The following is a 15611-nucleotide window of genomic DNA, read 5'->3' on the forward strand; positions in this document are numbered from 1 at the left end:
TCTCCACAGGGTCCCTGGTACGGTCTCGGCTTCCCTGCTATGGCCATGGTTTCAGTAGTATCACAATGACTTTGACGGTATGACAGTGGTTTCTCTGATATTGCCATGGTCTCCCTAGTATCACCTGGCTAGTGCAATATGGCAGCACAAACTACATAGCATAGGTACAGAACAGATGTAAAACCACTCATACAGCCACAAATAAGTGTAATAACAAATAATGTATTTCTGATGAAAATTTAAAAAATCTACAGGGAAATGCAGGCAAAACCATTTGCGGTAGCTGCTGTCTATTTGCAGCAAAAACACAGGTTCAACTCTAGAGCATTACCGGTTGGTTCAGGAGCTGCGACTAGCAACATATGTGGTCACCATGTTGCTTCACTTCTCAAAGTTTTGCATATAGTTAAACTTTGCTCAACCTTTTTGCATTGCTTATCCCACCCACTTTTCATCACCATCAACTGCCTGCACTGCCTCGTTTCACTGTAAAACACCAGCACTTTATTGAAAATGAACAACTTCTGTCCGTTTGGCCACGTGTCACACTTGCTGTGATCTGACCGACAGCTCAGTCGCAACATAAAACAGTCATCATAGGGTAAACTGATTGAGCCCAGTCTGAATTAAATTTCTATCAGATCATTTAAAAAATCAGTTAAACAGAACAATAACCATTTCTTTTACAGAATTTTTTTCTTTATACTCTGTATATGTGCATCATACGTAGCTTCACAGCACACTGACTAACATTGTAGCTGCAGAAACTGAATGTGTGACAAAATTATTACAGAATTCAAAAGATTTTAAAACTAACTGCAAGGATGCTTTAAAGGTGAACATTTTAAAGCAATCTGATGCAGAACACACTTTGTCGCCCTCTACGTTTTGGTGAGACTGACATCGTTTATGACATAAGAAAAACTCAGCTAACATGCTTAACTAATGCAAATAATTACATTGTAAAGGTAGCGTGCAGATAAACACGACTGATTGGAATCTCTGCATTCCCATGTTAGTGTTCATGCATGTACATAGACGTAGGATGAATAGGATGTGCAAAAAGTAAGCATTTCTGGTTCAGAATTAGCACTCAGAGAGGGAGATGTGTGGAGGGAGGAGAGAAAAGCTAGAAGGCCTGGGCTCTTTGATATGCCTGGGAGCTTCTTTATGCAGGTTGGAAGGTGTTCCGACTCGTTTAAGCCGGAGCGTGAGGAAGCGGTAATGTCCCAGATTACCCCTCCCTCCGCTCAGGTCCTGAGGTTAATGAAACTTCTGATGAGAAGCGCAATTTGCCTCTGTCTATTATCTCCTCGCCCAAGAGCTACTCCGCAGGTTTCTTTTAATGCCGATGCGAGCGAGACATGGAGAGAGGAAATATCAAAAGATGATGAGTTTTTAATCTTTTAACATTTACATGTCGCAGGAGTGACATGGAGCCCTAGACTGCTAATGTCATTCTGGAAATGTGTGTGACCTACAGAGGACTCCTCAAAGCTCTTAGATGGTGCAGAATTAGAGGATTCAGAGTTTTTTTTCTCTCTCTCTCTTTTTTTTTTTTTTTTTTTTTTTTTTTTTTTTTTTTTTTTTTTTTTTTTTTTTAAATCTCCTTCTCTCTGTGTCCACCTCTCGGCTTTCTTTTAAGTCCGGAGATTAAAGTTATAATGAGAAACAGGAGTGTAAATGAGCGGGAGAGGGACTGAAAGGTTTAAAAGTATCTAGAAGTCTGTTGAACACAGAAGGATAAATGTGTATCGAGTTACATTAATCGCTTTGCAAAGTTTAAAATGAGCCTTATCCTTTTCTCTATGATTACATTGTACATCTCTACCTTTGTCTCCCGGTGATTTTTAATAGCAGCTCATACTGTGTTTAATGGTTCAATGACCGCAGAATCAGCCGTTTGACATGGCCATCCCAGTTCTTTGACCTAAACCTCACTGAAAACCTGAAGAGGAGAGTCCACAATAGATGATCTGGAAAGACTGTGTATTGAAGACTGATCTCAGATTGCTTCCTCCGTATCTTTATTCTTTATTTAAGCATTATAGCCTCAGTGCTATTGACAAAGGGAAGTTAAGCATAATACTAAATGCAGTAGTGGCAAAATTGTAACACTTGCCGTTTTGTTAAACAGTTTTTGATAAGGATTTATTTTCTTAGAGTAAATTTACTTTAATTAATGATTAGATTTTTATCGTACTTTGTTGTGAGATTAAGATAATAAACCAGATGTGTGTTCCTAACCTTTTTTTAATTAAAAAAAAAAAAACAACAAGCGTGACTGGGTAAAGAGCGTATTAGTCAGAGAAGCAACCAAGAGCCCAAGGGTAATGCTCATTGTGATGCTACCACCACCATGCTTCTCTGTGAGGATGGAATGCTTATGCAAGTCATTACAGATAAAGAGGTCCTATATAGCGGCTAGACTTATTAATGCACAGTAAACCTTATCTCCTCTCTATTATCTTCATCATACCGATTAGAGAGAAAATTAAAGAGTAGGTCTTTCATTACATTTAAAAAAACAGTCAGATTCTTAGTGCTGAAAATTTGACATTTCCTTCAGCACTACACTATACGGCCAAAAATATGTGGACATCACACTCATATGTGCTTGTTGAACATCCCATTCCAGATTTATTCCCCTTTAGCTGTTATAATAAGCTCCACTCTTCTGGGAAGCTTTCCACTAGATGTTGGAGCGTGGCTGTGGGGATTTGTGTTCATTCAGCTACAAGAGCATTAGTGAGATCAGACACTGATGTTGGGATGTCGAGGAGGTCTGGGGTTCAGTCGGTGTTCCAGTTCATCCTAAAGGTGTTCAGTGGGGTTGAGGTCAGGGCTCTGTGCAGGACACTCAAGTTCTTCCACTCCAACCTTCACACACCATGTCTTCATGGAGCTCGCTTTGTGCACAGGAGCATTGTCATGCTGGAACAGGTTTGAGCCTCTTAGTTCCAGTGAAGGGAAATTGTAGTGCTACAGCATACAAAGACTTTCTATACAATTGTGTGCTTCCAACTTTGTGGCAGCAGTTTGTTGAAGAACCACATATGAGCGTGATGGTCAGGTGTCCACATACTTTTGGCCATATAGTGTGTTTGTAAGCAGGATGGGAGCAATATATTTAAAAATTTTCACCAGTTTTGTTGAATTCCCAAATCTGATTGGTCAGAAGGTGTTGTAGTATAACTTCTGTATTTTATTTTTGCAGTAACAAACAATTAAAAAATGAGAGAAGAAAATCTGAAACAGCCAGTAAAACATATCAGCTTTTGGTTGTAATTGGTATAGATTTTAAGTCAGTGTTGTAGACGTACTGAAAAACCCACGATTCTCTCAGAAAACGTGACCGTGGTGTGATTTATTGCGAGATTGAAGCTGCACATCTCTGAGAGCTCATAAGGGGGATAAAAAAAACAACAGGTGATGTGTAGAATATTGCAGAGCAAAAACGCTGACATTGGAGGCGTTTCTCTTTCTCCTATCTTTCCTCAGCCTCCATTAGCTGTTCCTCAGGTTTATATTAGAAGGGCGCTGACTCGGCCATGACTTTGTAACAGTAATAAGTGTCAAAAGTGTCACACCATCTCTCTGTCTCTCACTCTCTCACCAACTAATCTCTTTTTCTGGAAGTGCCGGGAATTGGGGCGAAGTGTTATGCACTGAGCCATCAGGAGCACATTTGAGAAGAGTTGCTTTTCTCAACTCTCCATCTGGTGGTGTTTTTTTTTTTTTTCTTCTTTTTTCTTCTTTAGATCTTTTTTGATGGTGTTGCTGAACCATTTTTTTGTTTTGTTTTCCGAACAGATTAAATCTCCATCTGTTGCGGCACTCATGAATTATTAAAATCATGGACCTGTTTATTTCTGAAGATTTGCCTGCAGTTTGCTGCACTGGTGGCCGCTGTGGTACAGGCATAAATGATGTCATAGTACTTTGTGTCTTTTTTTTTTTTTTTTTTTTTTTTATAACCAGTAATATGAGCCGGTGGAACACAATGAGTGTTTATTATAGCAGAACAGTTTATACATTTAGCACTCTGCTATGAAATTTACTAAAGTGCATAACTCTGTGTCAGAGTCATCTCCCTTTAGCTGCTACTATAGCCAAGTCTAAGTCATGAATAGGGCTTTCTGGGTGATGATGGGGTTGGGACTGTCTGGAATTGCATACACATTTAATAGGCTAAGATGGAAAAAAATGGGTTTTTCAAGAGGTTTTTTTGGATGATTAATCAAGGTTTATTGTAGTTGTCAAGGACAAAGAAATGTTAGACTAATGGTTCTAGTTTTATGAAGAGGTATGTAAATGGGAAAGCCACTGTTGTACAGCTCTGTGGAGAAACAGACTGATAGAAAATCCTGTACCTTGCTTTCTTACTAGCAAGCGAGCATGAGTTTTCTCTGTACATGCGTGACAAGGAGCCATGACTCCAGCGACATTTGAACTGAGATTTTCTCAATTCTGTGTTAGTTAGGTATGAATCGGTTAAGTGAAAAACCCGGTAACCTTCACTCCCACAGTTTAAGTTCCTACCTGTGTTTAGCCCCAGTTAAACCGCACGTTGTCACTTGTGGGTGTGGCCTGTTCAGCTTTTAGCTGAAGTTCTGAGATGTGTTGTTATTAGTTGTTAATATTGCTGTAATATTCATTCAGACAACCGTATTATCTTTGTTTAACATGTATTTTGTGTTGTAGATGCAATATTGTGCCTTGTCTTACATTTTTGAGCATCAAGTATGGTTTAACGGTTGCTAAATACAGGTAGGATCTTAAGCTATGGGAATAAAAACTGCAGCTTGTCATGCGACCGAGAAACCAGAAAGCGCAAACCTGAAGACCTTCTCGTGTGAGAGAATTTACTGTCTGTTACAAAGCACCGACCCTGAACACTCCTTCCATGAAGTATGTTAAATAACCATCTCCTTATATGGCTTCACCATAGCAACAAACAAAAAAACCCATGTATCATTTATTATAAGACTTACATTACATGGCACATCAGCCATGCAAGTGCTTAAGTTTTTACTATAGACATGATAACGTATTCAAACGAGCACATTTGTATAAACCTGAGATCTGAATTACAGCTGACAATGCTGTCTGAGCTGTTCTCTTACAGAAAACTAATCAACATAAATCAAAATCGAGGATTCAGCAGCACTGTGGTTTCACAAAATTTATTTATTAAAGAGCGACACACTTTTTATCCATTTATAGTCACCTTTAATATTAGTCTAAAGTTGGTTTCTGTTGTTACTTGTGTTATAGCAGCTATAGACTGAGAGGCCATTCCCTCACAAACCTCTCCTTATTTCTCTCTTGAAATTAATAAGAAAAAACAAACAAAACGTGGTTTGTTCATTTTATTTTGCTTCTCAACCCTTGGGTTTATTTCCTTTTGTAATAATTTAAAACATTAGTAAATATCCATTGCAGTTACACATCTTAATCTTGTGCCATCATTAATGCTTTCACCAGGTGAAAACAAGATATATGTTTGCAACGTAGCAGACATGTGAGAAGTTGAGATACTTTGTGGTGCGTGTGTTTGAAAGAAGTGTAAGCGTAATGAGGTTTTAATGGCAGCGCGATCATCAGTGCGTGACTGTTTCATTCCCTCGAGTCGAACATGTTTCCAGCCTACTACAGTGTGTTTTTCTTTTATCACAGTTGCCATAACCACAATCGCATATTTCCAAATCAGATTTATTTACTGTCTTTGTCTCTTTGTGCTCACAAATGGCTTCTTCTTTTGTCCTCTCCTCACTGCAGTGGATGAGTCAGAGCTGAGACGGAAGATCAGTGAAGAAGTGCAGAAAGGTCTGGAAGAGGAGAGGAGCAAAACACAACACGAGCTCCATCAGTGGTAAATGTGTACACAAACGCACACACACACACGCACGCATGCACACAGGACTATGAGAGAAAAATGCATTATGATTATGATGTGCTCAGTGTAAATGCTAAATATAGTTTTACTTCAATGTCTTTTCTTCCTAATAGAAATTTTATGCGTATAATATCCTGAGTTTAAATGTAATTTCAAGTTTCGAACAGGGTGACAGAGACAAATCACCTTTACACAGATTAAAATGTTATATCTTAGCATTGGTCAAATTGGGACACAGACGTAGCTGTTGTAATCTCCCTGGATTCGTTCACCTCTTTTCCGTTCTCCAGTGCACTCTCTCTTTCCCGTTGCTTTTTTTTTTTCCTAAATCAATTAATCATTGGAGAGCGACTCAGACTGGGTGTAATTTCCTCCTTTCTGATGGTGAGATCTATTAACTTCCACTGATGAGGACTCTGTAATTCAAAGTTTGACCGGTCAAGAAAGATATTGCTGCTATACAGTGACTGTCCAGTTTAATAGGAATACCTGTAAGTCTGCTCATTCAGCCAGTCATGTGCTATACAAAATCATGCAGATACAGGTCAAGAGTTTCAGTTAATGTTCACGTCAAACATTAGAATGGGGATAAGTGTCATCTCTGTGACTTAGTTGGTGCCAGAAGGGCTGGTTTAAGTATTTCAGAAAATCTCCATGGGGTTTCACGCACTATAAATTCTCTAGAGAATGCACAGAATGGTGCGGAAAAACAAAGAACACGCCTCATTGATAAGAGAGTTCAGAGGAGAATGGTCAGAATGGTTACGATAACTCAAATAACCACTCTGTACAGCCGTGGTGAGCAGAAAAGCATTTCAGGACATATCAAACCTTGAGGTGGATGAGCTACAACAGCAGAAGACCACATCAGGTTTCACTCCTGCCAGCCAAGAACAGGAGTCTGAGGCTACAGTGGGCACAGACTCATTCAAACTGGACAGCTGAAGGAAAAAGTTTGTAAAACGTTTAGAAACATAAACTGTCCAGTTTCACTGAACCTTTCTTAAATTGTAAATAGTCATTGCTCAGCAAGTAATTTTCCTCGTTACTGTCATTTGCTGCTGAATGAATTTATGCAATTTTTAAACATAACCCGCTCCACTTTGTTTATATATTTCTAGCTGCTACTCGTATTTTTTCCCCCATCACAGTCCCGCCACATCAAACGATGAGTCCTGGCTGATTTATTTCTCAGATAAATTACAATCACAAAAGTCAGTATAAAAGCATGGAGCTACCTAACTAGCTCATCATACATTTTGCAGAAATGTATTTTCTTTCTTCTTGTACTTTCTTTCTTTCTTTCTTTCTTTCCTTCCTTTTTTTAAGAATGCATCTCCAAAAAAAAAGGCATCTTCATTTTATCCTAATTTAGTAATTTTCCTATTCCCAACAACTAGCTCACATTCCTCTGCTTTAAACTCTGTTACCTTTGCCTCCTTTCTTTTATAGATATTTTAAGATGGTCTAGGGCTTGGCAATATGGTGATATAATATTGATATTGTAATAAATTATGTCACAATACACTTTTCTGTGATATTGCCAATATCTTAGTATTTTTTTCTAACATAAAAAAATACAAACTGATTAGAAATAGCTAATCTGACGTTTATACAGAAGCTTTCAATTTTTTTGCATATATAATTATGAGAATGTATTATTTTTTGTAGACATTAAATAAAAACATAACTGAGCTCAGTTTTGCTGGCTGTTTGTTAGCAGCCCTGTATATTATGATCTATATTGTGTATTGTAGAAATGTCTTCTAAAATTATCGTGATATAATGTTTCTGTCATATTGGCCATTCTGAAGATGATCTATCATCACTTCTTGTATGTAACGCTAAATTATAAGTAATGAATTCATTATTTACTCAAATTAATGTAGTGTTGAAGGAGGTCTGACTGTGTCGTGTGGTCGCCCCTTTTTGCCACCATGTTTGTTTTGATTTGAAGTCATGTTTCAGGATTATTGGTTTGGGCTCTGAGCATGATCTGAAAGTGTGTGGTGTTTATTCTTGAGAATATTGTAGCACGAGAGGCTTGATGACAGACAGAGCACTATATCTGGGAGCAGTTCTGCTTGTGTATATCCCAGGCATTACATGTCTTTTGTGAAGCTGTCTTTTTTTTTTTTTTTTTTTTTTTTAGACATTCTCACATTACCTCGCTGTTACAGTTTCAAGTCGGCAACTATAAAGGTCAACACCGATACGCCGTCTTTATTCTTTATAGCTGTTAAGGTTTCAATTTTGTGCATGTTGAAATGGATGAATTCAGGAAGTCTTATTAGGCTCTGACCCAGGAAATTGCTGGCTTGGCTTTTACAGAATATTGAATACGACTTTCGGTGTATTCGCTGGAGAAATGTAGTAGTGTAATCGGCTGCTGAAAATTTTACTCTGAGGGTCATAAAGACTTTTCGCCAAATAGAAAGAGAACGAGAGAACCAGGGCTTACATCTGTTAGAAACAGATAATAATAAACACAGTGATTAGTGTGTAGATGACTAGAGGAAGAAGGGCTGAGTATAGAGATGTTATAGAATCAGCTATATGTCACTGCCTTTGATGAACCAAATGATCTTTTTGATATCTAATTTAAGAGACTATTTTGGAAAAGTATTAGGAATAAAGACAAATGTTCTTGCATTGTATTGCGTTGCCTTCTACTTCTTCTTTCACTTAGTGAAAGTATTAAAAGGCATTTCTGCTGATTATACCTTTTAGACACAAACAGTTGTAAAAATGCTGCAATCTTCGTCTTACTGCATTAGTGTTAAAGCAGGCAATCAATAACATTATCTCAGACATGACACGCTGACTTCCTGCATCACCCTCCCACGTGTCTGCTCTTTCCTCCCCGCCCTGCACGTGTCCACAACGCCGACCCTCAGAAATTGCTATTGACGGCGAGTTTATTTTCTGTCAGCCATAAAAGCAAATTTAGGGGCCGACTCTGTTGTTTTTACATCGTTGTTGTCGAGGTGGCGGAGGCGAAGTGCTCCGTCCCATCACCCAGGCAACGCCATTAAGCCAAAGTAGAGGCTTTATTGACCATGATGTCACGCTTGGAGGGACAGAATCAATATTTTCCTTAATGTTGTCTTCCATTTAGATCTTCATGTCCGGCATTTCGTTTTTTATTTCTGCTCTTTGTCCTTAGGTTGTGTTTTTTAAAGTGCCCTGCTGAGGCTATAGAAGCGAATAGGAGGAAATTATTTTCTCAGTTTGGTGCTTCAGTCACCGGTGTTGACTCTAATGTTTATTTTTGCCCTCTGAACTTTTTTTTTTTTTTAATGGGAGAGCGATTGAAATCAGTTATAAAATCATTGTTTTTTTTTTTCCCCAAAAGTTATATTAGAGGTGAGCCCTATATGGATTATACAGAGGTGTGTATTGGACAAAGCTAGATAAACCTTTCTGTTTTTTAGTGTTTACTTTTTCTTCACCAGCAAAGAGCAAAGTCACCCCCCCCCCCCGTTTTTTTAAAACGGTACGTGTGTTGTGTTTGTGACTTGCAGTGTAATTTAACAGGAAAACAAATTCAGTACAACTTTTTACTCTTTCTCCTTTGCTGTCATTTCCTTAACGTTTCTTTTTCACTGAACTCATCCTGTGTTGTGGTTTAGCATGTTAAACTCAGAAGAACACGGGATGGGTGAAGTTTTATCAAATGGTGCGTTGAACATTTTCAGTGTTATCAACATTAATGTATGTGTATTTTTATGAAAATCTGATCGTTGTGATAGTTTGAAACTCTCATGAACTTTTTTCAGGTATGACATTTTGAAATAGTTACATTTAATTTTTTTGTAACATTTTAAAGTGTAATCTAGTCGCACTTTCTTCTGAGTTCAACTTTCAAATTATACGTACTTACGCAAACTGATTATGAATTACTAAAAAGTTTCTATATTTGGGCTGGAATTAAGTTGCCGTGTCCAGTTGACGTGGATGTGATGGTGTTTGATGATTTTTTTTATTATAAATATTAGGTAACTGGGAACTAGGATGCCGACCTTGCTCTTTTATGACTTACCGGAAGATTACATTTTATTCCAAGTATTTGAGACTCTTTTAAGGTTCCATCTAATAATATATTAACATTTAAGAGGTAAAGTTTTATACCCCAAACTTAGATCAAAGCAGACAGATGTTTAAAATTTTATCACTGTTTTATGCTTTTAGTAGTTTGGAGTAAAATTCAAATATATTTGTAGCATGTAAACTAATAAAATTAAAATAATAATCCATTTGTTATTTAAAAAAAAAAACCAAACAGGACACTTTTATAGTGTTACATTTGAAAATGCACTCATTGAGAAGTGTTTATTTTTGTACTGGAGGGACCGCTTACTTGTGGTAAGTAACATTTCAAGGTGAATATGTTAGCTGTTTTTGTTTCTCGCTCATCTGAGGGAGAAGCTGCATTTAAAAGTCTTCCTGTTGACGAATGTGTCTCATTTCTGCCCGTGTCCTGGCCACCAGTAGCACGGCGTTATTACTGCTGTGGGTTTTAGGGATTCAGCAGATTTGTGCACTAGATTAAATTTGAGAATGTTTGCTGTTCTGTGATCTGTGAAATATTGTTTTCCTTCATTTTTTTTAACTTAATTACTAATTAATTCATAATCCATCTTTATTTAGATTTCCCTTTTAGTGTGAACTAATGTTAGGATCAGAATTATGAAAAACAAGCAATTCACAGTCAAACTAATGATAATTTATACTTTTTTGTGAGCCAAAAACTTCCAAAAGTCTTTAATTTATTATCTTTAATTCTTACTCAGCATTTTTTCTCTCCTCTCCTTTTTCTTTTCTCATCCTCGCTGGTATCGCCGCTTGGTATTGAGCCTGGTGGGTTTTTTTTTGGTTTTTTTTAAAGGTAAATGATCCATGAGCATCTTTTAATTGAAACAAATGAAAGTGCATACAGCCTCCTCCTCCTCGCTGTTGTCATCAAGCGCTATTGAATGGAGATATTTCGAAGGAATATTTGCATCGGAGGAAATGTGAAGCTGAGATGGATCATTGTTAACTTTCTGTTCTGGTTCTGGAATTGAAACCTCCATTTCTTAATGAGCGAATGGTGACCGTTAACCTATTTTCATAAATGTCTTCTTACTATTTGCTGTAGCTTCTGTGGTGAATTTTCCATCCGCTGCAAAAGAAAAAGAACAAACTGTTTTTTTTGTTTGTTTGTTTTTTAGTCATGATTTCTGTGTTTTTCTAATTCTAAACTATTTGAGTTGGACAACTTTAATTTTTTAATTTTTTTTTCAATTAGTTGATTTATTCTTTAAATATATTAAATACAAAAAATATATTTTTTTCAATCAGCTAACACTATAGAGCTCTTAACTAGGCTTGATTAAATAACAGGCCACTAACTGCAGTACAATATTACTGACATCAAATCTCTCACAACATGAAAATATTATCATGAGACAAACATTGTCATGAGATATTACCATGAGACAACAAATATTATCATGAGACATCCAGACTAACGCCACATGAAGGTATTCTGTACATTTATAGTAGTTCTGTGTACTTTTTGCAGCATAAATATTCGCTACCTATCTGGCTGACTCAAACACTCGGCTGCTAAATGCATTTTGCTTACAGTGTGTGTGCGTGCAAACTGCAAGGTGAATCATGTACTGTGTGTGGAATCGACTCCAAAGTATTCAGCACCTGGAATCAGTGAGTCAATTCTTTTTTGGGACGGACTTTGATATGAGCCGAAATCAGGAAGGCGACTTAGTGACTTGACACATAAGATGTATACACTGCCTGGCCAAAAAAAAAAGTCGCACACACTAATATTTTGTTGCAGTGCGTTTAGCTTTGATTACGGCACGCATTCGTCCTGGCATTGTTTCAGCAACCTTATGCAACTTCACAACATTTATTTTCATCCAGAGTTGCATTATTTTTTGGCTGAGATCTTGCATTGAGGACGGGAAAGTCGGGCCACTCTGTAAAGTCTTCTCCAGCACATCCCAAAGACTTTCAATGGGGTTAAGGTCAGGACTCATGTGTGACTCATAAGGACTCCTAAGGCCAATTCATGTGTGAAAATGATTCCTCATGCTCCCTGAACGACTCTTTCACAAGTTAAGCCTGATGAATCTTAGCATTTCCATCCTGGAATATGCCTGTGCCGTCAGGGAAGAAAAAGTCCATTGACGGGATAACCTGGTCACTTAGTACATTCAGGTGCTCAGCTGACTTCATTTTATTGCCACACAATGAGGCTGAGCCTCGACCTGACCAGCTGATGCAACCTCAGATCATAACACTGCCTCCAGAGGCTTGTACAGTAGGCACTATGCATGATGGGTGAATCACTTCATGCATTTCCCTTCTTACCCTGACACGCCCATTGCTTTGGAATAGGGTAAATCTGATTTTATCAGACCACATGACCTTTTTCCGTTGCTCCACAGTCCAGTCTTTATGCTCCCTAGCAAATTGAAGTCATTTTTTCCGATTAGTCTCACTAACAAATGGCTTTCTTGTGGCCACACAGCTGTTTAGTCCCAATCCTGTAAGTTCTGATCACATTGTGCATGTGGAAATGCTCTTACTTTCACTATTAAACATAGCCGTGAGTTCTCCTGTCGATTTTTTTACGACGTGACATCACCAAGCGTTTTAAAGCTCTCCGATCACGATCATTCAAGATTTTTTTCGACTACATTTCTGCTGTAAAGTTGACGGATCACCACTATCCCTCCAGGCTTTAATAATGCACTGGACATTTCATAACCCAGTTCCAGTGATTTCAGCAATCCCCTTAGTTGTTTTCTTTGCTTGATGCAGGCCAACAATTTTCCCCTTCAGTAACATCTTTTCCACGACCATGCGATACGCAATCTGCCATGGTTGTTTAAGAAATGAGAAGCTACACACTGCATCAGTTAAGTTTAAAAGAATTGTTGCCAGCTGAAACATATTAATCACTGCAGTAATGATCCAATCATAGGCTCTTAAGTATTTGCTTATTTAAACTTATTCAAACAGCGACCTTTTTTTTGGCCAGGCAATGTATATATATATATAAAATATACCGAATGTATGGGATATACTATGTATGCTAAGAAAGTTAAACAATGCAGCGTTTATCAGCACTAATGGGTCAAAAAAATAGTTTAGGGAATTGATTCGAAAGCTTTGCTACTCACTGCCCAACACTGTGTGACATGAGTTTGTTTTGAACAGAGAAAACGTTCATCTCGTAGCCTAATCATTCATTTGAGACAATGTTGATTTTTCGTACAAACTACTGACTTTTTGGCCAGTGTAGCATGACATAATGTTTTCTGATAGGGCAGGAAAGCTCCATAAATATGAAGCAGCTAGAAAACTCAACACTGATAACTCAACACACAGTGGTTAATAAGCATGACTCAACTCGACCACTCTATCTCACAGTAACAGTAACACATGAAACAGTAGTTATGTCATGAGGCGTAGTGTAGTGTAAAGAGATCCCATAGTTTAGAGGACGTTGTTAGCAAATTTTATTTTGTCCGTTAGTTGTTGCAGCACTAAATGCTTACCTTGCTAGCAGTGATGACCCTGCTTTAACCCCAGCCTAAAGTCCTGCGGGAGATAAAAAATGAAGCATAGAGTGTTAATGAGACATCTACATTTTTCATCTTTGTAATATTTGTAGTCTCTTGTGGCTTATTTTTTTGTTTGGTGCCTAATTGGTGTGTGTTATTGTGGTGAGATTGAAATGGCCTTCAGCACAACCACTGCCTCTGTATCCTCTGTATGTTTATTTCTCTCTCTCTCTCTCTCTCTCTCTCTCTCTCTGACTTCCCAACAGCTTTGTTGACTCATTTCTTCACGATTCGTCTCACATTGTGTTCTATGTCTTCTTTCCTCTAAGCGATGCCCCTTTATTTTTGTTTTTGTCACCCCCGTTCTGTTGCTTTGCTACCACATGGCTTAAAAGCCAGAGGGTTTGTAGAAATTACTTTGATTGATTTATTTTGTGGTTGTAATATCTGTCTTGTCTCTTTTTTTAAAAAATTTATTTATTTATTTATTTTTGTTCCTGAGCTACTAACCTCACAGCAGTGCAGGCCCGAACCCCCAGCAGCCGCAGGAAGGAGGGCAGGCCACGCTCATGCAAAATTCAACATGTGCTTTCTCAGACATTATTCTTCTTTATGAATATTACATGCATTGTTGAGAAAACGGTTTGGCGGATAACTGTTATGCAAGTGTGGCAGAATCCGTGTAGCGAGCAGTTTGTATTGAGATGTATTGCAGGAGGGAGTTGACAGGAAACAGGACGCTGCATTAATGAAGGAATGAGAGCAAAAAGAGGCGAGCAGTGTGTGTGTGTGTGTGTGTGTGTGTGTGTGTGTTTGCATGTGTTTGTGTGTATGAGGAGGAATGTAAGTTGTGAGCGTATACTCAAACTATAATCATCACTTCTTTATTTAGTTTGTTCAGGATGGAGAAGGTATAACCTGATGTATTAAACTCATATTGATTTACATCACATTAGCTGTAAATCATAGTTTAGTTTTCTGTACTCAGTTGTTTGTTTATACAGTATATAAAACCAGCATAGTAATTGAAATGTTTATTTTATGCATTTTTATCTTTTTATATTTGTTTGATTTTCGTCATGTCCATGGCTAGTACCTGCCAAGTTTTTAGTTTCAATTTTCTGTACCACTTATCCTACACATCCTATCCCAGGGAACTAAGGGCATGAGGCAGGGGACACCCTGTACGAGGGGCCAGCCCTTCAAATGGGCACAATTGCACACACACTCACACACCCATTCACACACTACAGACAATTTGGAAATACCAATCAGCCTACAAAGCAGGAGGAGGGATTTGAAACCCCGGAGGTGCGAGGCAAAACATGCTAATCATTAAGCCACCGGGGTCCAATTGCAATTTTATCATAACAATTTACAATATTTTATTGAATTTTAGCTCATTCTTCTAATTTGTTTATCTTCTTAGTTGTTCTTTATTAAAATTATAGTATTATTTATTTATATTATATAAATAAATAATAATATTAAATAATTATATTTATTTCCTGCTGCCTTTGCAATTTTTTAACCTGCACAAATCACTAGATTCCTAATTCAGAGTGTTTGTAGTATGCTGGTGTTTCTTTTGTAGGATAATTATACCAAATATTTGCAAAATATCAATATTATTACCTAAAATAATAATAAGATTTTTTCACGGACTGTTTAAAATCTGTTGACGTCTGGAGTTTTCTATCCAATCATCGATTGTTGATGAATTAGCCTTGATTATGTGGTGCCCAGCGTTCCCACTAGCAGGTCACTCGTAGTTTGGTTTTTGATTGTTTGGTTTACATGATACATGAGTGGCTTGGTACTAACTTCATTGATGGATTACCAAAGCAAGCTAACTGTACTAGCTATGTACACTCACAAAGGCACCGGTGATCTCTGCTACTTCCTTCCAGGCTGTGTTGTCTTGGTAATGTCTCTTGGAAATGAATAATAATAATATGGAATAAGATCACGGTTATAAACACGGTTATATGTTTTTCTTCTTTTGATTTGTCGCTTTACAGCATCATACCTAATTTGTATAGAACTGAGAAAATTTCACATTTGGGTTGGAATTAAGTTCTCAGTCTCGGTGCACTGTCATGGAATTCGTGGCTCTGTGTCATGCACATACTAAG

At 37.7% G+C, this 15611-nt stretch overlaps 1 protein-coding gene across 3 annotated transcripts in view; it reads left to right on the plus strand.

Moving 5' to 3' along the window:
* Nucleotides 1-15611, plus strand: part of chchd3a (coiled-coil-helix-coiled-coil-helix domain containing 3a) — an 89065-nt gene that overhangs the window by 15735 nt on the left and 57719 nt on the right. For all 3 annotated transcript variants that reach the window (XM_026923295.3, XM_026923296.3, XM_026923297.3), the window contains one exon: nt 5782-5875. In XM_026923295.3, the coding sequence (XP_026779096.3) occupies nt 5782-5875 (94 nt within the window). The remainder of the gene's footprint in view (nt 1-5781; nt 5876-15611) is intronic.

This window comes from Pangasianodon hypophthalmus, chromosome 18 (assembly GCF_027358585.1).
Source record: "Pangasianodon hypophthalmus isolate fPanHyp1 chromosome 18, fPanHyp1.pri, whole genome shotgun sequence".
In the NCBI taxonomy this organism is placed as follows: Eukaryota; Metazoa; Chordata; class Actinopteri; order Siluriformes; family Pangasiidae; genus Pangasianodon; species Pangasianodon hypophthalmus.